Consider the following 22,354-nt stretch of genomic DNA (forward strand, 5'->3'; position numbering starts at 1 on the left):
TTTCATGTGCGTAAGATAGAGATAGAGATAGATAAAGATAGAGATAGACATAGAAATAAAAGAGGAAGATTATTGTCATAGTGCGGATCTACGCCCATTGAGTTCATACATACACAGTTCGAAAAAGTAGTGTAAATTTACGTTACTATGATGCCTATAAATGGAGCGTCATATAGCATACAAGTTTACATTATAAGTGGACCCTACACGATTGCTTTTATTGACAATAATCGTATTGTCAATACATTCTATATTGACGTCAATACATCGAGATTGACAATATTTCTGAATTCACATCATCAATATTATTGTCAATAATTCCCCATCGCGTCAATATATTGATGCGTGTGGGGTTTGCTATAGATCGTGTAAATAAATGTATGAAACATGTCATGATATTTTCCAAAAATTCTGTGCAACCAACTTTGTAAGCAACATTTCGTGCAAGTTGCTGGTTTACGTGAAAAGGAAGTTTACATGTATGGATGTTTACATGAGCAGTGAAATTCAGAAACAGTTTGAAAAAATCTTGAAAATTATAAAATATGCTTTCTAAAGAATTTATCTCTCAACAACTCGATACTGAAGGGACAATAGAGTTATAGAATTATCGAGTTATAGAATTATCGAGTTATAGAATAAAAATCCCATACAAAATCGCTATCATAGTAGCCATGAAATTTTATGTTTACTATGGTTCTATAATTTGATATCGAGCTAGTGCAGATCGAGTTATGGGGAGTTGACTGTATTTAATGAGAATCATCATTCTTGATTTTTTTAAGTGATTTGTATGTTTTCTACAAGTCTGAACATACAGAAAATTAGATTCAAGTATTGAGAGGCAAATCTAAATCCGGCTGAACATTTTCTTAATGAAGTAACAATCACATTTCCCTAGAATTAGATTGTTTTATGTCTGAGATTACGAAAATCTTTATCTGGTAACTTTATTTTTTTCAACTCCCTAATTTTTCATTAAGTTTTAACACAAAACTTTTACTGGAATTTAGTTGAACTACAGATACAGATAAATATGTATTTCTACAGATTTTTCAGAGTTTTTAAAACCAAGATTCTGTATTCACAGATAACAGATTTCTAGGATTTTAACAGATTACACCGATTTTTTAAAATATGATCAAACATTTAATAAATTAAACTTGAGATGTTTAATAACAACACATTATTTTCACTTCAGTGTAATTTTATCATCACAAACTTTCATATCTATGCATGCTTTTTTGCTGAATGAAAAAGGAGAATGAGAACTGTCAGAGGTATTTTTTTTGCCAATTTATGATACATATATTTTTATCTATGTCTCGTCAGAAAAATTGCTCAATCACTTTTCAAATGTCATTTTTAAAGGATTCAATTCAGTGCCAACATTTCAAAGGGGCGTAATTGGTTTTGTAAACAATGACTTTAGCCGTCAATTTCTCGCGAATGAAATCATACCTCTCCAAAATAACAATGCTAGCTGGTAGCCTCTACCTGCTGGTGTCATCATTTTTCATGAGTGAGCTTTTATTCGCGTTTAAATTGTTTACAAATGCAATTACGCCCCTTTGAAATGTTGGCACTGAATTAATAAATTATCAACACAGATATCATCACAGATTTTCTGGACAAAAACTAAGATGAAAAGATTTTTTTGAATAAAAACACAGATTTCCTTTTGGCAACCCTGACGATGTGCCGCACTCTCGCACTTACGAATCGGTGCGCTTAAACGCCAGGTGTAGGGTAAGCCGACCTACGGTGCGCGCACCATTTTGTTGGATGCGGTGCACGTAGCAGATACACTTTCCTCTTCACTCACACCGAGGAGAGAACCAAGCGCTTTGGTACCAAAATTTTGGTTTAAAAAAAAATAAAAATTAGCAATATTGTGATTATCTGAACCACCCTAAAACACGGAAAGAACCACCCTAATGGCGAAATAAAAAATACGGGTCTAATATTTTTCGATAAAGAACAAAATTACCAATCCACACATTTTTGTCCATGGAATTGCTGAATAATAAACAATTTAACCTTTCCTAAACTTCCCTGAGGTTTCCTTAAACGTCTTCGATGGCCTTGCAGAAATTCTTAAACATATTAACTAAGAGGGGGCCAAGTAAACCTATATTGGGTTCCTGACCACTGGAATTGAAGGGAATGAAAAAGCCGACACGTTAGTCATGCTAGATTATCTCAAGAATTCATAGGACCAGAACCATTCTGTGGAGTTTCTGCTTGTTCTCTTAAAATGGAGATCAAGAAATGGAAAAAATGAAAATGGAGACCAATTGGAACAACACTTCCATTGCTAGACAATCGAAACGGTTCATAATTCCGGACATTTCAATTACACTCAGGTCTTTTTTTACACGGGGGATACGGTCCGTGTAAAAAAAACCGTGTAAAAAAAAACCTACGAGATTTTGATTTTTCGCATGCTTAAATGTTTTTAAAAAATCGGATTTTGATGCCATTTGTAATTAAAGCATGATATGGTCCATATAGACATATTTAAAAAAATTCTGTATTTACACCAAAAATTGTGATTTTTTTTTAAGTATGCCATTCGATTACAAATAGCTTGAAACGGATAATGTGATTGGAATCAAGTCGATAGGTTGTATCGTTGTCGAGAAATCGTTAAAAACGTACCGTGTAAATCGTGGAAAACCGTGTAAAAAAAACCGCGTAAAAAAACCGTGTAAAAAAAGACTTCAGTGTACTATCACAATTCTTGAATTATAAAAGAAAGATCTCAGTGTCTATACTGGTTTGATAACAGGACATTGTCCATATAAATATCACTTGAAGTTAATAGGAAAACTTCAAGAGGATATGTGTCGATTCTGTGGCATAGAAAAGGAAGACTCTGATCATCTGCTATGCTCTTGTGCAGTAATCTTCAATAAAAGGCGTATTTTTCTGGATAAAGGGCTGGCAGAACCCTTTGATATTTGGAATGCAGGTCCCATACGAAATGTAATACCTTGCTGGGAAAATGCTTTTGGTCAGTCTATGTCGGTCGCTTCACAAAATAGTGATATGACATACTGATAAAGCAAAATAAAAACGGAGAATATATCACAATAGATCAAAGTAATGGTTGCAGTGATGAATATACCCAACAAGGGAAAAGAGGGGGCTAGGTGGAGGAGCTACAGCCCCCTAAGATTAATGTAGTCCTCCCTAGAATGTTTACTTCAATTACTTATTTACCTTAGACATAAAAATTGTTCGTTTATGCATTTGTCCACCCTAGGATTTTTCCTTAGTTACTTACGCCTTAACATCACCGAATTTCTCCAAAAGATCTCTAGAAACTAAAATTCTTCATCAACCTTTCAAAGGAGCGAGTTCTCTCATGGGTAAATTTTCTGCACCATCAGTGTAGGGGAATAAGAGAGATTCAGATTTCAGAGAGGATTTTCGAATTTCTGATTTCGGAGAGATTCAGAGATATTCGGAGATGTTCAACGAGCTCCAATTCGTAACTTTTTTTTTATCAATAATCGTTTCGAATGTTGAGATTTTAGATTAAGTTTCCAGCAATAATTTCAGGCAAAAATCGTTGCAATCCTCATTTCATCGTGACATTTTTACCTAATTTGCCCCAATTTATGAATTTTAAAAATAATAAGAATTATAAGTTAAAAAAGAGATTATCATCAATTAAAGATATCATTTTGCACAATTCTCAGAAATTCATAGGCATGAACCGTATTAAAGGGCGAACACGAAATTATTGCGACACATTCAACAGGGCATAACTTTTTTACCATTGGGTAAAAATCAACCAAATTTTGCACACTTTCTCATTGATGTGTATTGTGTACATGCTGTCAAACTCGAAGTCGTGTTTTTCGATTCAACGAAAATGGAGGTGAACCAACGCGAGTTGAGAGAACAAATTCTTTCCAAACACCTGGAATTTCCTGACCCTGTCGCACCGGCAGTTGGGAAAATTTTTGAACATTCACCATTCAACCGTCTCCAGAGTGTTGAAGCGGTTCCAGGAGCGGTTGACGTTGGACCACGGCAAAGGAGCTGGAAGAAAACCGGGACCGGAGAACAAAAAGACGGAGGGAAAGGTGAAGCGGATGATTAAAGCAAATCCCAACGTCTCAAGCCGTGATTTGGCTAAAAAGATCGGCATGTCGCAGAGCTACGTCCAGAATGCAAAGAAGAGAGCTGGACTACATACATACAAGGTACAGAACTTCCCAAACCGCGATGAGCGGCAACAATCGACGGCTAAAACTCGGGCACGGAAGCTCTACGAGAAGATGCTGACAAAATATGGCTGCTGTGTGATGGACGACGAAACGTATATAAAAGCCGATTTTAAGCAAATTCCGGGGTTGGAGTTTTTCACCGGCAAGTTTGATGTGGACGACAAATTTAAGAAGAAGAAAATGTCGAAGTTCGCCTCCAAATATCTCATTTGGCAGGCCATCTGCTCTTGCGGACTGAGGAGTGAGCCTTTCGTGACAAAGGGCACAGTAAATGGCGAGATCTACAAATCTGAGTGCCTCGAGAAGCGCCTTTTGCCGTTCTTGCAGCAGCACGACGAAGCTCCGCTATTTTGGTCAGATTTGGCATCATGCCACTATTCTAAGAGTGTCCTGGAGTGGTATGAGGCCAATTCTGTCCATTTTGTTCCAAAGGACATGAATCCGCCAAACTGTCCGGAGCTGCGCCCGGTGGAGCAGTACTGGGCAATAATGAAGCGGGAACTTCGGAAGAGCAAGAAGACAGTCAAAGACGAGAAGGACATGTTAAGAAAATGGAAAAAAAAAACTGAGAAACTGGTACCGGATGACACTGTAAAGGCTTTGATGGAGGGCATCAAGCGAAAATGCGTTCAATTTTACACTCAAGGCTCCATCGATTAACTTTTCTTTTGATTTTTGAAGTAAATATATGTATAAAACTACCCTAAAATTTTGGTTTGATTCTAAACATTATAAGAAAATTGGCATGACATTTTCGGTGTCGCAATAATTTCGAGTTCGCCCTTTAGGGTGTCAAATTAAAAAAAAATTAGTTATTTAAAATCCATCTAAACCCCAAATTGCACTATTCGTTTCTTGAGAGAACGACTATATTTGATCAAGTTCCTTCATCCCGAACATGATTTATTGCATTTTGATACATTTTAACGTTTGTGTCCCCAGTGCGCAATTGGATTCGGAATAGCAACAACCCACTGTTAGTTCAGCAAATATTAATAATCCAACCTACCTGGAATAGATTTGCCCAGCTCCAAGTACTCCTGCACCGAGGGGCTTAGAAACCCTGGAGGTACCACCGGTGTAACGTCTCCTTGGCTGTCACTGCTGTCCAGGTTTTGACTCGGTTCCTCGTCGACCCTTTGCGACACGACAGAAACGCGCGGTTTCCGACCACGTTTCGTCCGTACAACGTTCTCTTCGCGACCATCTGCAAGGAATAAATTAGAGAAAAAAAAAGAACTTGAGTAAAAACATGCTATAGACTTAATCACCCACCGTTTGCAAAACCGTTTAACCCTCACATTCCCACAACCTTTCTCTTGCGTAACCCTAGGCTGTGCGTCTTTTTTTATTACTATCGCTAATGTCCATCGCAGTTTGTTTTTTTTTTTTTCTTTATCAACACTCGCTGATTTGCTCATATGCAGTCGGTCACGGTTGTTATTGCGCCGAGGCGTTGAAATTACGCGCATCTTCGAGTTAACTGCCGCTTTTCTCGCCTAAACCCGTGTCGTTTGCTTTTTTAGAATTTCTGTTAGACTAGTCCGGCAACGAATGTTCCTGTTTCTTAGTTCAAATGTAATGTGATTGAAAGCTAAAGGTATTGTACCGGTCTAATATTTACAAGACGTAAAGACATGCCAATTTGGTCACGGAGGGCCACATTCCATATAGTTGCGCAGAGGCAGAGCACGACAACTTAGGTTGAATGATGCGCCTTTTGCAGCATCGTATTCAGGAAAGGAGAAGGTTTTCGACGCAGCGTGGTGGAGGTCACATTTCGGGTGATGACTCTCGGCAGGGAGTGGACATAAGACATTGACAGCTGTCGCAGGTGTCTCTTGGCTGAACAGACGAAGAAAATTGATGGAACATTATTCCCTTTCTCTAAAACCAACGCAAACGTAGAAATCTATCGTTGATTGTAGATGGAGCGATTGTCGCCATTGATGATGGTCGCCGTAACACGATTGGGCAGCCTAATCGCAATATTCGTCACGCTATCCTGGTGATGTCTCTTCGATCTGGCCACGGCTACTTTGATGATCGGTGACAGAAAAAAAAAAACGCATAAAATTCCTCAAGGGGTGCGACGTGTATTTAGCGAGCAATTAATCATTTTCTGCCTCTTTGACGGCGTTGTTGAGGTCTTTGCTGTGCTGGACTGGAAACTATTTGCTAACGAGGATTGTGCGTATCTTTTATCGACTACTTAACCGCGTTCGTTGTCATCAGTGAATTAGCGTGTCGAAGATGCTCTTAGCAAGCGTTGCTTAAAATGGTTTTTGTCAATTTTATAGTAGTTTTAAGGAACATTGCCAAATTAAAAAGTAGCGTAAAAATATATTAGTGGAACACCTGTTAGAGAAACGCTACGACAAATTAATTAAAATCTAAACTACGACACAAAACCTGCGCTCATTTTTCCTCATTATCGGAAGCATCTACACATTCATCACATTCTGTTTTTAGTCGGATGACACAGGAACCACGCCGGAGACGCTTACAAGTGCAGATTGAATTATGACCGCCGTGGTGACATGGAGCACCGTACGCCGGAAGTGTGTGCGAGCAAAGCGTTTCTTTTTCCTGTTAGCTGTCCGCACAAATTCCCATTAGTCAAACTACATCAGCGCAAATCCTGTAGCATCGTGGACAGGACGACCGATCTCCTAATTCAAACACATGTCCCAGTTTTTCAAAACCCCGTGTTGGCAATGGGAATAGACTAAGCGGAGGGTAAGAGAGTGGTTAGACGAGTCTCTAGTGACTCGCATGCATACCTCACCTGACGGAGGGAGTTCGTAAATCAATTCAAAATGTGCATACATTACACATTTGTCAAACACATCGAAACTATTCCGACCGGTGTCGGCCGAGGTCATTTGTTACTGTTTTGAGTGGTGGGAATGGCTATTGAGATTTTGATCTTATTTTTAGATTTTGATCGTTCAACCAACTGCTCTATACCAACAATTAGTGGGAAACTAACGATTTTTATTGGTTTATCACTTGAATTATGGACAACCCCATTGGTCCTATGGATTCCCCCTGATCTGTCATAAGATATGTTATTATAGCTTTTCCATGCTCGTCTGCTTTCAATAAATTTATTACACACTATGATTTCAATAAATTTATTACACACTATTTCAAATCTCCCCAAATATGGGTAGTTCCCCGCAGAGAGGAGTCTTGTATTAAAAAAAAACTGCCTGAATAAGATGTAACATAAGCCTGTCAAGATCCAAGCCATCTACCGTATGCGTGATAATGTTTGCACCATTAAGCAATGTCAAAATTAAAAAAAATCTCAAAAATTTCGTTTTTGAGTTTTTTTATTTATTCAAAAGGGGGATGTTTCTCAGAGTCTTAAACTATGTTAATCATCGATCGAGTTTCCACTTGCTGCAATTACGGCCTCCACGCGCTTCCGGAATGCACGGCAGGTTCTAATAATGTAGTGTGGATCCATTTCTCTCCAGGTACGGGTCAATGTTTGTCTGAAGCTTGCTGTACTCGGGTGGCGTTTAGAACAGGCCTTGGCCTCCATGACGCGCCATATTGAGTAATCCAGCGGATTAAGATCGGGGCTGGATGGCGGCCACATATCCTTCGCCCAGAACGGAAGATGTTCCTGCAACCACTGCTGAGTGCGGTTCGAGGTGTGGCACGGAGCCCCATCTTGTTGAAATACAACATTTAGTTTCGGACCGTACTGTTCTTTGATCCACGGAAGAACATACTTACTTAAAATGCCGATGTAGACCTCCGTGTTGACCTTGTCGCCTGCTGGAATGAACACCGGGTCCATTTTTTGGCCATTGGAAGCCACCAATCCAAACACCATAACGCTAGCAGGATACTTGGTCAGATACACGTTCTTATGCTCGTCGGCCACGTCTTTTACCGGAAGAGAACTAATATACCGGTCGGTTCTGGAATTTGATACGGGATCGACGGTAAACATGCTCTCGTCGGTGAACAGGATTACCGGACTTTTCGCTTAAGGAAGTTCAAGATTTTCTTGCATCATTCGACTCGTAGCTCCCGGATGCGGTTGGTAATCATGTAAGTTTTTTTTTTCCGTGCCCTCGACTTCGCCCGAAATCTTCCGTGCCGTAAAGTCACTGATCCCGTTTGCCATTTTCCTTATTGAACGCACTGGATTCACCCGAATCTTCCTTTTGATAGCAGCGATAACCCTCGGAACCCGAGCTGACCTCGGACGACCTGTGGCCACCTTCGTGGATAGTTGTCCTTTCTTTTCTCGGTCTAAAACCCTTTTGACGCTCCACCGGGACCCTCCCACGGCGATTGAAATGTCTTTTTGCGACATTTGCGCGTGGGACAAATCACGAATACGCTGCCACTTCGTCATGGTGCCAAACTAAGTAAATCATTTTCTTTTATACACAGCCTCTACGGTATAAGCTATAGGTTACGTGCATGTAAAGAAAACCAAGACATTGTATGCACAGCTGAAACGGGATCCTTATTTGTACGATGGTGCAAACATTATCACGCATACGGTAGAAAGTCTATCTTCAAGAAATTTGCTTACCACCCAGAGGGTGGCCGTCAATAGCCCAGTTGTTTAGATGCCCATTGCTTACTGGATGATAGTCATATTAGTTTGCATTGAATTTCCAGAATTTACTTGTATCTCGACTATCTATAGAAAGTTTTAGTCTTTGGCGAAGTTCTTCAAGAGTTCTATATAATTATAATCGGAACAGAGACTAACTAGATAGGTAGATAAAGATAGAATTATTTAATGAGAGCTCAAAACAGATCGCAACAACATGGGAGCTCATAGATTTTTTCATAGACTGAATTTTTACTTTCTATGGAATTGAGATGACCAGTCCGCTATAGCGGCTTCGAAGAAGACAACGATATTTTTATTAAAATACTCATAGCTAACTTAGATCTACATTTAATTCTAGGTCGCTGTTCTTCTAGTTGCTAAACGCATCGCTTCATCTATATCCTAGATCTTTAAAATTGACTGTCCTAAAATTGTCAAAATTTGTCTAAATTCTTGAATTTGAACATTTGTCTCTCTGTCTCAATTTTGCGATCCCCAATTCCCGATTTGCATCTAATATCAACTTAGTAAATTGCGAGGTAAATTGTTTGTTTAAAAAAATCGAGGTAGACAAAAGAGTGCAGAGTGAGAAGCAGACCAGTCTCAATGTGTGTCACGCCATCGTCTGTTTACTCGGCAGCAACCATTGTGTGGTCCCCTTATTGTTCTTCATCAGCAGTTCTTTCAGTCGATGCGTCGTCGACTTTGGAAAGCAACCGTTTCGTGATGAGTGTGTGAGTGCTGACCACGTTTTGTGTCCATTGCTGCAATGGAAGCGCTCTGACCCCCGTTGGCAAATCTGCCATACGATGAAACCACTGAAAGCGGCTCCCGTTCTGGTGGAGGAGACTTATTGGATAGCGGAAGATAAAATGTTTATTGTGTTTTACCTTTTGACTATAGTTTTAAGATGTATTGTATAGCGAACAAGAATCCTCGGCTCTGTAAAGTTAATTCGGTTGAGCCTTATCAAATAAATTGATAACAAAAAAAAAGAGTGCAGAGTAAAAAATGAAAGTTAGAATTGGTACTCTTGCTTATTAAATTCATGTTCATATTCCGATAAAAAATTTATGGGATCCTTGAACCATTTGTTTTATTTTTTAGAAAAATGCGCATGCCCATCTTCTTGTGAGTTTATAAAATTTCTCGAAGTGGCAATTGCAATCAACGGAACATTGGAAACATATCTTTCCGATCAATAAATGGCAGTATTGTTCAATTTTTGATTGATTAAAAGTCACTATTTGGTCACTATTTTCGTTAGCCACTAAAGTCACTACTATTACATCACATGCCCACAGCCCTGTGGTGTTCGATCAACCAAAGTTCCACCGAATGTGATGTGGTTTGAACAGCTCGCACTATTTAGTGCCAGTAAGTTCCTAGCAGGTCGAACTCGTTCGAGATTTTGAAGTATGAGCACGAGGATTTCAGGAAAGAGTAAGAACAATTGGTATTGTTTTATAGAAATATTTAAATCGGATCAAACGGATATCGATCAAGCTCGTAGTCGCTTGTGGTTGGTTTGACAGTTACAAATCTCGAGTAAGTCCGGGCATCTTCGAGTGAGTGCAAGTTGCGCCATTAAACTCTGATACCATGTTTGAATCAATGATGGATACCGGTTTGCGTTAAAGTGTTGCATAGCCCGTAATAAGGTCTGTATCCATAATAATCCGGACACATCAAAACTTAAGTAAAACACACATTTTGCATTATATATAAATTGTAGTTGTTTATTTCAGATTCATGGGGTATAATTTAAAAATTCACGAAGTCAAAACATAGTTATTGGGTATTTGGATAAAATTTTCGAACTTTTCGCTTAACTCCAAGGTTCGTAAAGACTTCTCAGATACCGTGGTGGCTGTCTTTGTCCAAATTTGTTGGAAGTGTTTGGTATTTTTGATCCCTTGTTTCTTTCCAGAAATCTTCCGCTTCATTAGAGCCCAATATTTCTCGATTGGACGTAACTCTGGACAATTTGGCGGATTTGCGGTTTCATTTGATTAGCTTCGTACCACTCCATCACAGTTTTAGCATAATGGCATGATGCCAAATCTGGCCAGAACAAAGGCTTTTCTTTGTGGCTTTTGATGAATGGTAGCAATCGCTTCTGCAGGCACTCTTTCTGGTAAATCTCCTTGTTGATTGTGCTTGTAGTGACGAAAGATTTATTCTTTCAGCCATGCGTGCAAATTGCTGCCAAATAAGGTATTTTTTGGGAAATTTCGATGCCTTCTTCGTCCTGAAATACTCAGCTGTAGCATTTTTGGCCATAGCAGAAAGCCAGTCCTGGAAGCTGCTTGAAATCCATAACCATAACAACGCATGAAAACATCGTCAAATATTCACAGTACAAACGTCTAGCCCGTGACTGTTTTTATTTTATACGGCTTCAGCAAACAGCAAAAGCTGTTTTGATTTTTGGACAAAACCAGGTGACATTCCTATTTTACGAACCACCATTCGAACAGAGAGATTCGGGGTTTCCTTCAATATCCTCTTCACCTTTAGGTCCATGACAGGATCAGCACGTCCAATGTTTTTATCACTTCTCGGTTTTCTCTCGACCGTCAAATGTTCCGAAAATTATTTGAACAGTGGATTTAGGTAAATCCAATTATTTTGCGAGTTCCCGCATTGAAAAGTCATTTTGCATTTGCATTACGTCCGTACAAAATCCGCTCGCGCACGTGTTGTTCATTCGTCGCCATCTTGAACACTAAACATGGAATGCAAACACCATTCATAGTCTTTTTCATCAATGACTCCCAGCTATACCTCAGCGAAATTTTTCACTCCTACGTGCAATATTTCAAAAGTTAAAATACCCTAAAATCAAAACTGGGTCCAGGGTGGCTCGAACCCTTTGATTCTTGGCAACAAGACTCGATCACACTGCGCGGTGACTGGATCCCGATTTGGTTTTTTTGTTCTAAACCCGACGCGTGTGTCCAATTGCGCGGACAGCCATTCGTCGGCCGGAAACATAAAATAATTACTGCCATGTATTTTTGAGCTAGGACAGTCAATTTTTTGCACTCATTGCCGCCTCGTTTTTCCGCTACTACTGCTATTGCATTTTGTAGCATTGCGCCAACACTGGCTGTCCGTCGCCATCAACAACATCATCATCATCATCATCACCATCACCAAGACCATACCGCGGGAGTGTGTGGTGCTACATCCTGATAATTAAAATATATTCAAATGGTTCACTTCGATACCGCGCTGCTGCTGCTGCTGACTGCTGACTGCTGCTAAAATGCATTCTATCTAATCCGGTGCATTCTGCGCCTCTCTTTTTCTCACCTAGCTTCGGTGGTGGTCGGTTGCGGGGGGCGACAATGCAATGCACTTGTGTCCCTCTAAATCAATCTTGACCGGTCGTATACGGGATATGTGTGTTTCGCGGGAAGTGCAAGGCCCGTTCCCGTTTTGGTTTTTGGGCACTGCTAATGGATATGCTATTTGATTATGGATTCCGGAGAAAGTGCATTTTATTGTATTTTGAAATTGGTCATATTTTATCCGACGTACGAATATTTAAAAGTGAGAAAGATTGCAGGGGCACCCAAGCATGATATCGTTATAGGTAGAAAAACCTGCTTTTTTATTGCAGGTAGAATTCTTACATTCAATTTGGGTTATGATTTTGAAATTTTCAATACAGGGGAAATGACGGCTTCGGCATGACAGACTATTTTCGGCAACCCAAATTGAAACACTATTTTCACTAGATTTTCTTACGAAAACACTTCGCTGAATGCATGCAAACGATTCTTTATGCTTCCAGCTTCAATTTGACTATATTTTTACCACTGAGAAAAGGCAATCTAGCAGGGTTTTCTTGAAATGAAACACACGCACTACAAATTGTAGCTGATTTCGAGTTGCCGATAATAGAACAGCAGATTTACATGCAGTTCAAATGGAACGGTTGCCGAAGAAAAACGGGTTGCCGACAATACTCGCTCTCACTAGAGAAGATTGGAGCTTTGTAAAAGCGTTTCAAAACAGTTTTTGACAATTCTTTCGACTGAAATTGTTGGAGCAGCTGGCAGCAAAAGATTGTAAACAAACCAATACTGCATATGTGTGCGTTCCATAGAGAAAAAGGCTATAGAAAGAAGGTCGCTGCTTAGGTTGCCGAGAATACGTAAATTCCCCTACGTACACTAGTGTGGGTCAGCTTGCAACCACCCTTTCCTCACTGCTTTTTCAATGCGAAATGGGTCCCCAACCACTGTGCAAAATTTGAACAAATTTGGTTATAATCTCTATTTGCGGGAGAATTTTAAATTTTGTATGGGAAACAGAACGAACTTTTTCATTTGCTTGCCAAAATCCAAATATTTCTCAAATTTTCTTCAAAATCAATACTCAAATTCTCAAGTATAATAATAATTGAGCCTAATCGATTTACAGTCTTCGACAAAGTTGTTTTGCATAGTATTCCCAATTTACTGCCGATATTTGGTGGAATTTGAGCAATATTTGAGTTTCCCTATACAAAATTAAACATGCTCCCGCAAATCCAGATCATGACGAAATTCGTTCAAATTTGACACCGTTGTTGGGGAACTCAATACACATCGGAAGAGCAGCGTGGAATAGGATGTTGTGATCCACCATGCAAACTTGACCCACCCTAATATACACCCTTGCAATGAATAGCAATACCTTTTATCAAACGACCAAATTTGAATAGAATTTAGACAACTTTACCCAGTAGCTGGTTGGAAAGATTGGACAAATCTAACTACTTTCTCCAAAGTTTTCGACCTGCTTTCACTTACGTTACTTGTAAGATCGATTCATTACAAGTTCTGTATGTGCTCAATCCCATTAAAGAATTTATAGATTATACTCATCCAGAATTGTAATAAGATGGTACACATCCCGTTTGGGTGACAAATCACGTCCATAGTGCCAAAGAAGCAATATGCCATAAGATTATCATTGATCCATTCCTAACGATTGCCTTCAAGTGCTATTCGTAGATAGTATGACCTGAAACGCCTTCTTGTCCCTTATAGTACATAACGACGATGACAATCATTCAAAAGCAACAAGCTTAACTTGAATGAATAAAGAGAACTAAAAACTTAGAACCCATCGAGCATAAAAGTTCGTGATCTACCACAAGACCGCAAGGTTCACACGCCACCACCTAGTAGCCTACAGAGGAGCGATAGCAGCCGAAGCCGTGCCCTTCCGTTCCGTTTCGTACACGTCCAAAGGCACTTGCACAAATGCAACAAGATGACGTCATTCTGCAAGCTAGGTGGTGACCCCTCGGCACCCGCGACGACCGCGAGGAAACTATGAATGATTCGTATCGCGCACCGCGAGTAGATCCGTGAGGAAGCCGACGACGATGGCGACAACGACGCCAACCTTGCGCCTTTGATTGCCCACTCACATGCGGGGTTCTACACTGCAGATGCTGTCGCATGGGATGCAGTACATTGTGCAGCACATGCAGCTCGGTTTCGTTTGATAGCGTGAGAGATTAGTCTGATTTGTTTCGTTTTACTTCAGCATAAAAGATTGAACTTTTTGTTCGCTAATTAATTGCGACTTTTTTCTCGCGGAGATTATGACCTCCGGATTGTTGCTGAAAACCATCAAACAACAACGACTGACTGCCAGGAGCCGGTCGTCGTTGTCGTCCGTCGTCATACATATCTTCGGGGAGACTCTTGATTGACACGGTCATAATCTGCATGGTTTCTTTTTCATCGAAGGTTTTTCGATCACCACAGATGAGGAAGAACGCACGATGGCCCTCGAGCGCATATTCTAAGCTTGAAATTTGCACAAAGTCAGCAGCATCGGCGGCAACGTTAGATGCCAGACGGATTAGACGTTGCTATCCTCCTGTGTGTGTAGGACTGCTTGGTTGTAATTTGTCATGCCTTTCCCACCCACTGAACATTGCTGGTTGTCTGAAGAGTGTACCTTCACTGGGAGGGGGGAGTGTCCTCTGTGCCTCGGCGGGACGGACGATGAACAGAAATCAAATGAACATTAGTTTCCGCTCGCTGTCGTCGTCGAACGGATTGGAATATCAATTTGGGTTTCAATTTTTGCCCTGATGCTAATCGTTTGCAGGACGCAGCTCATTGACACGTCCCAATCAGGCAATTTTGAAAACATGGAAAGATCATTTGCTCAGATTAGTGACATGGCAGGCATCTTTTGGATGGTTGCTGTACTTTTTTTTCGGGACTTGGAACAGAAACTTAGAGGGGAAGCTAACCGGCAAAACAGTTTTTTATATGGCTTGTTTTGATTTTTCTAAAAATATTGGAAAAAAGATTCAAAATATCCAAAAGAATCAGTTTTTTCTAAGATCTCTGTAAAATTATTTTAAAAAATGCTCTAGACCCCCCGATGAGACATTTAGACACTAGACTCATATGACTATGCGTTCGTTTGGTGGGTTTTTATGCGATATTTTTTTTTAATAGGGTTAACTCCAAACAAAACCAATAGGTCGATTTTTGTAATTTTTTGAGTTCAACTTTTTGCGATGATCACTTAGAAAAAAAAAAATGTTTTTACACGTATTTTTTCGTAAGAAATGAAGAAAACACTATTTTTGTTAGATTGTCGATCCTTTCCAATATTTGCTGAAAATTCAAATTGTATTTTTTTCGGGGCGGCAAGGAAGACCTAAATTACTTAGTAGTATGAATTGATGTATGATTGATGTACATATGTAGTGATATGTGAAGCGCCCATACTCCGTTGCGCATCCATGTTTCACTCCCGTGTTGAAGTGCCCAACGTAGAGCAACAACTCGCGTGGTCTTTCTTTCTCCGTAAAATGAAAGACAGTGCAATTCCATTTCTACTGTATGGAAAAAGCTCTTTGATGAATCAGTTATCCTGAGGTTGGAACTGTGCTCGTCCGCACCTAGCAAACCTCGGATAATAACTCATCAGAACAACTGCTCCGATTCTTTATTATTCGAAACCTTTTATACATGAATTTGTTACTTAAACTCTACACAATAGTTTTTCTCCAGTATGTACATTTAAAGCGAGACAGATAGTTTTTCTCTTGGAAAGTCGGTGTCTGTTTTTTTAACAAGAATTAATGCTCCTCGCGGTAGGAATGGCTATGTATGATGCTTACTCACCAATGTTTACTTTGACCTTTCTCGAAGCACCTAGTTAAGCCAGCGCGCATCGCTGACGACGCGGTAGCAACTGTTTATAAACAACTGACCCTGGAAATGTGCAACATTGTCACTGCTGCTGTTAAGTTGTGTATTTTCTGCTACCGTATGGGGGTCTATTACTGGTCAATTTCTTACTCAGATTGATATTGGATTTTGAGGCCTTTGCATCCCCTCTTACTTAACCAGCTTGAGAATAATATCGAAGAGATTCTTCTCAAGGATATGCGCTGGTAACTATTCTATATTTGCTAAATTTTTAACTGGATCTTCTTATTATGGTTCTAACTCCTACTGTGCCTTTCTTAAGACACTACTTTGTACTATTGATAAACATATTCAGTCGTTCATACTTTAACTAAATTTTGTCATTTGGTTAAATCATCTGTGTTAACAAGTTTTATCACGCGTTTTGCTGATATGAAAATTTGCCTAACTGACTTACGTTAATTATGCGTTTAGTTGAGTTATCCCATTCTGGTTGCAATTGATATTTAATGTTAACATTGTATAGAACTATTACGAATAATTCACTATAAGAAGTGATGTTAGAATTTGGGGTTGTTGCATCCCCCCTTACTTACTGAGCTTGAGAATCATTTTTCAAAAATTATTATCAATAAGCTTGAGTTGGTAATCTTTCATTTGAAAATTTCGTGCTTTCTTGTTGCCATATTTCTCCTAACCTTAGGGTGATCCTCAATTGTACCTTTCGTAAAAGCTCCTTCATTTCTGCTCGTTCATCCATGCGATTGAAAACTGTTCCTGACTCGTCATTTGGTTGATATCAAATATCAGGTGTGGGTGTATCTGCCATCGAGTCTGCCATTCCCCGCCATCCCACCGCTGTCACCAGATGAAGCGCCCATACTCCGTTGCGCATCCATGTTTCACTCCCGTGGGGAAGCGCCCAACGTAGAGCAACAACTCGCGTGGTCTTTTTTTCTCCGTAAAATGAAAGACAGTGCGATTCCATTTCTACTGTATGGAAAAAGCTCTTTGATGAATCAGTTATCCTGAGGTTGGAACTGTGCTCGTCCGCACCTAGCAAACCTCGGATAATAACTCATCAGAACAACTGCCCCGATTCTTTATTATTCGAAACCTTTTATACATGAATTTGTTACTTAAACTCTACACAATAGTTTTTCTCCAGTATGTACATATAAAGCGAGACAGATAGCTTTTCTCTTGGAAAGTCGGTGTCTGTTTTTTTAACAAGAATTAATGCTCCTCGCTGTAGGAACGGCTATGTAGGATGCTTACTCATCAATGTTTACTTTGACCTTTCGCGAAGCACCTAGTTAAGCCAGCGCGCATCGCTGACGACGCGGTAGCAACTGTTTATAAACAACTGACCTTGGAAATGTGTGACATTGTCACTGCTGCTGTTAAGTTGTGTATTTTCTCGTACCGTATGGGGGTCTATTACTGGTTAATTTCTTACTCAGATTGATATTGGATTTTGAGGCCTTTGCATCCCCTCTTACTTAACCAGCTTGAGAATAATATCGAAGAGATTCTTCTCAAGGATATGCGCTGGTAACTATTCTATATTTGCTAAATTTTGTACTGGATCTCTTATTATGGTTCTTACTCCTACTGTGCCTTTCTTAAGACCCTACTTTGTACTATTGATAAACATATTCAGTCGTTCATACTTTAACTAAATTTTGTCATTTGGCTAAATCATCTTAACAGCAGCAGTGACAATGTTGCACATTTCCAGGGTCAGTTGTTTATAAACAGTTGCTACCGCGTCGTCAGCGATGCGCGCTGGCTTAACTAGGTGCTTCGAGAAAGGTCAAAGTAAACATTGGTGAGTAAGCATCATACATAGCCATTCCTACCGCGAGGAGCATTAATTCTTGTTAAAAAAACAGACACCGACTTTCCAAGAGAAAAACTATCTGTCTCGCTTTAAATGTACATACTGGAGAAAAACTATTGTGTAGAGTTTAAGTAACAAATTCATGTATAAAAGGTTTCGAATAATAAAGAATCGGAGCAGTTGTTCTGATGAGTTATTATCCGAGGTTTGCTAGGTGCGGACGAGCACAGTTCCAACCTCAGGATAACTGATTCATCAAAGAGCTTTTTCCATACAGTAGAAATGGAATTGCACTGTCTTTCATTTTACGGAGAAAGAAAGACCACGCGAGTTGTTGCTCTACGTTGGGCACTTCAACACGGGAGTGAAACATGGATGCGCAACGGAGTATGGGCGCTTCATCTGGTGACAGCGGAAACTAAACCGCTATTTTCAAGTGTTGGAACGCCAAAATTTCGACTGGCTAAAATCAGTAAGTGTTAAAAAACCAAAAAGTGACTTTGATTAAATTACAAAAAAAGGAAAAAGTGAACTAGTGATTAATAAAGAGTACAGCACATTGGTGCACATATGGTCAACTATAAAGATATGGGGACTTCATCTGGGAACTTCATCGCAGACTCAACAAGGAATAACCCTGATCCTGCTCCTGATAGGGTGAGTACACAGTTTAAAAAAAATGGTAAGGTTCTATTCTAGATACACATAAATGGAGCGTCTCATATCATACAAGTGAACATTATAAATTGATTAAAGTTCTGATACGTTTCAAGCAATGTTTCAAATATTGTACATTTAATCTTTGTAAGCAATATTTCTTGCAAGATGCTGGATTGCGTGATATGAAATATAAGTTTCCACTCATCAATGTCTACATCATAAGTAAAATTCAGAATTTTTGCGGTGTAATTATTATCCTTTTTTTTCAACCACTTTAAGGGAACGTTAAATTAATTTCAACAAATTTAAAAGGCCAGCAGGCAAATTTAATTAACAAAGCACAAAACATGAAAAAAATAATTTTGTCTTGAATTTACGCTGAAAGCGTTTTTGATCCAAATAAATTCGCAAAAACGGAAGATAATAGCAATACCCATAATTTAATAAGAGACTGAGAAACAGTCGCATTTTTTCTCGTTTGCTTCGAAAAACAAACAAAAAAATGGCAGAGTTCCCAACTGAAAGAGCTATTCAATGCATTCCAGAGTTCAGAGGCGCGGCCTCAGAATTACGATCGTTTTTATACCAGTGCGATTTCTTCGCTAAGAAATTGCCAGTAGAAGAATCGCATGAACCTTTAATTCAGGTAATTTTGATGAAATTGAAAGATCCGGCATCAGGGTATTTCAAACGCATTTATGCGGAAACATGGCCCGAAGTGAGAACCAATCTCGAAAGAGAATTTGGGACAAATGTTAAGCTGGAAGAAATTTTTCAGAAAATCGAAACTTTGGAACAAGGACCAAACGAATCCTTTCAAGATTACAAAGATAGGGCATTAACATTAAAAGAACACGTGGATGAATATGAAGAAAATAATGCCAAAGGCAGAGAGTCATATGCGCTACGAAGTTTAAGGATACACTTTTTGGGAGGATTGAAAAATAGAAACCTGAAAAATATGGCAAAATCACAGAAAAATAACACCTTCAATGAACTAGTCAAATGTTTACAGGAAGAGTGTATCTACGAAAAACAAATTGAGGATATCGAAAAAAGACTTCAGTGTATTCACATCGCTGAAAAATCAAAATCACAAAGGAACCGAAATAATTGGGATAATCATGTTAATCAACCCAAATATTTTAACCGGTATCAACGAAAACATCAACAAAGCAATTCGTTTGATAGAAAATTCAGACCTCATAGAGATTTTCCGAATAATTTCGTTAGGTCTAATCAAAGGCCGTTCAATGGAAATCAAAATGGTTACAGGGGCACGAGTTACGAATACCAAGAAAATAATAATTTTAGCAGAAATATGAATAACAATAATTCACCGAATAGCTCAGACAATTACAACAGGAATGATAAGGGAAACTACAACAGAAATTACCAAGGTGACAATGTTTTTGAGGCCTTTGCATATGTATGAAATATCACCTTAATTTGATTTTTAAGATGTAAAAATTAACAATTATAATACGAAAGTAGACTCCTGAACTACGACAAACGGATAAAATTCTAACACCAATCTGGGAGAGCTTACTTCTAATCCTATAAAACTTTCGCAAAGGGACGTATCTGCTTTTGCAAACAAAAGTTCAAACGTCAATTTGTCGAAACCCTTAATACTTCCACGCAAACTAATGCCACCATCAGAAAGGGTAATGTTTCCACCACAAGATGGTGTTGTTAGTTTGCGGGACAGTGCGAATAATTTCAACAAATTCCCGGTTCAATATTTGTTAACAAAAGAAGATACGTGCCTTTGAAAAAGTGTGTGTGTTTCATCATCTACCGCTCACCAGATGGGAACGTTGTACAAATAGATCTGCTAATAATTTGATCAAATCTAATGCTCCGTAATAGTGCCCTTTATGTTGTGAAGATCAGTACTTTAAAAAGGATAACTTTCGAAGCAAGAAAAGGTGTCTTCAACATGTTTAAGGAAAACAACACGTACAGCAAAACATCACATAGGCGGTCTTATTCGCACTACCTACTCAGATATATTTATTTTATTTTATTTTATTTATATTGGGAAACCCACAATAACCGCGGCAGCAGCCAGCAAACGATGCCATCTTGTATTTAGTTTTTGAATATTGTTACATTATTGTTACAAATGCATTTTATGTTATATACTGGAATAAATTTAATTTTTCTAAATGAATGGATCTCACCATATTTTAAGCCGCATCCAGTTCTTCTCTCGCTCTCATTGTTATTCTACAATTTCGATACCGGACTTCACAATCCCTTCACAACTACCAAACATTCTCTCCACCTCCACCAACCGTCGTCGATGGAACGGCAACACTCTGCCTCTCATAAAAAAAAACGCTACTCAATTTTCTACTAAAAAAACAAACGATCGAATCACGCCACCAAAACACTCCATCAACCGAACAACCGTACCAAAACCACTACTGATAACGTTTTTCCCTACCGGAAAATCATTTACGCGAAAAAAAACGAAAAATCGTGACCACTCCTTATTTTTCTCATTGCACTAAAGTATCAAGATACGTCTCTTTGAAAAAAAAATCGAGAAATTTTTGCGATTAATGACATTTGGTTCCTTTCGTAAAACATTTAAACAAAATTCATTCGATTTCTGTTTGTTCCATCAAACTGCACAGGTACTATGGATCATGCAAAAATTAAATGAACAAATGGTGGGTTGACGTTCTGTCACTTAATTTGGACGGTCTTTTCAGCCCAGACTTGTCCCAAAAAATCACAAAAATGGGTGATGTATTCAAAGAGTTTCAGATTTTTTTTTCTTTTTCAGATGATGAATTAGGGGAAAAGTTGGCTTCGGCAATAGCTTAACCTATTATCGTCAGGGGGTAAACAAAGTCCTAGGGCACTCAAATTTGGCCAATAGTTGCTCTGAAACACAATGTATCCACATGCCAAAATTGAGCTCTCAAGGACGTTGTTTACCCCCCTGACGATAAAAGATTAAGGTATTGCCGAAGCCAACTTTTCCACTATAACATTTGTACCAGCTTTGGGGGCAAGCTTTGTAGAACAAGAAAAAAAAATGAAGTAATAATTGTATTTCAAGGCATGATTGCGTTTTCATTTCAGGGGGGATTATTCAGGGTGTCAAGTCAACCATGAAATCCAGGAAATGCTCTGGAAAAACGGGAAAACGTTGAGTATTTATTTTCTCCATGATAATATGGTTTCAATAATTTGGGATTTATCGTATTTATCGTTATTTTCATGCCATTTTTAGAATCAATTGAACACCCATCCGGGAAATGTAAGATTCTATTACTAATTTGCATAAGAGCATACTGACTTTGTAATGTTTCACCGCATGAACATATTCTGTAATGTGGTCGTTGGAAGATTTTTTAAATGATTTTGTAATTTTTATGTAAGCTAAACTTTTGAACAAATTTTGTTTTCTCAAATGCACTGCGGCTAGAAAATTATCTCGTGAAGGTTTTAAGCGAGAATATTCAATCTGGAAAAACTTGCTTGCACGCTACTGACATTTGTAAGAACTGGCATTACATTTGTTGTAAGAAAACATACAGAGGATGTAAGGAATACACACTGACATTCAATGCCCGTGCCATTTGTTTTGGGTGAATGTATGATTTGTCAGTGATCACCCGATTGAAGCGATTTGCACGGGGAGAGTGGGAATGCCAACTCCCTGTTGATAACATTTCGTGGATAAAGGGCGGGCTCTTCTCCCCGCTCATTGGGGCATCTTCCTGTTTGGGGGCTTGTCTTTTTGACCAATTGGCTGATCAAGTTGCTGGAAGGAGATTCTTTATTGTTCCGTAGATGCGTATAGGCGACTTTGCCT

At 39.0% G+C, this 22,354-nt stretch overlaps 1 protein-coding gene across 2 annotated transcripts in view; it reads right to left on the reverse strand.

The window, feature by feature from the left end:
- Positions 1-22,354, reverse strand: part of LOC135700503 (uncharacterized) — a 189,845-nt gene that overhangs the window by 24,598 nt on the left and 142,893 nt on the right. For both annotated transcript variants that reach the window (XM_065221050.1, XM_065221051.1), the window contains exon 3: positions 5,251-5,448. In XM_065221050.1, coding sequence (XP_065077122.1) covers positions 5,251-5,448 — 198 coding nt within the window. The remainder of the gene's footprint in view (positions 1-5,250; positions 5,449-22,354) is intronic.

This window comes from Ochlerotatus camptorhynchus, unplaced genomic scaffold (genome assembly GCF_037179485.1).
Source record: "Ochlerotatus camptorhynchus isolate MF236.1 unplaced genomic scaffold, CSIRO-AGI_Acam_v1.1 ptg000137l, whole genome shotgun sequence".
Classification (NCBI taxonomy): Eukaryota; Metazoa; Arthropoda; class Insecta; order Diptera; family Culicidae; genus Ochlerotatus; species Ochlerotatus camptorhynchus.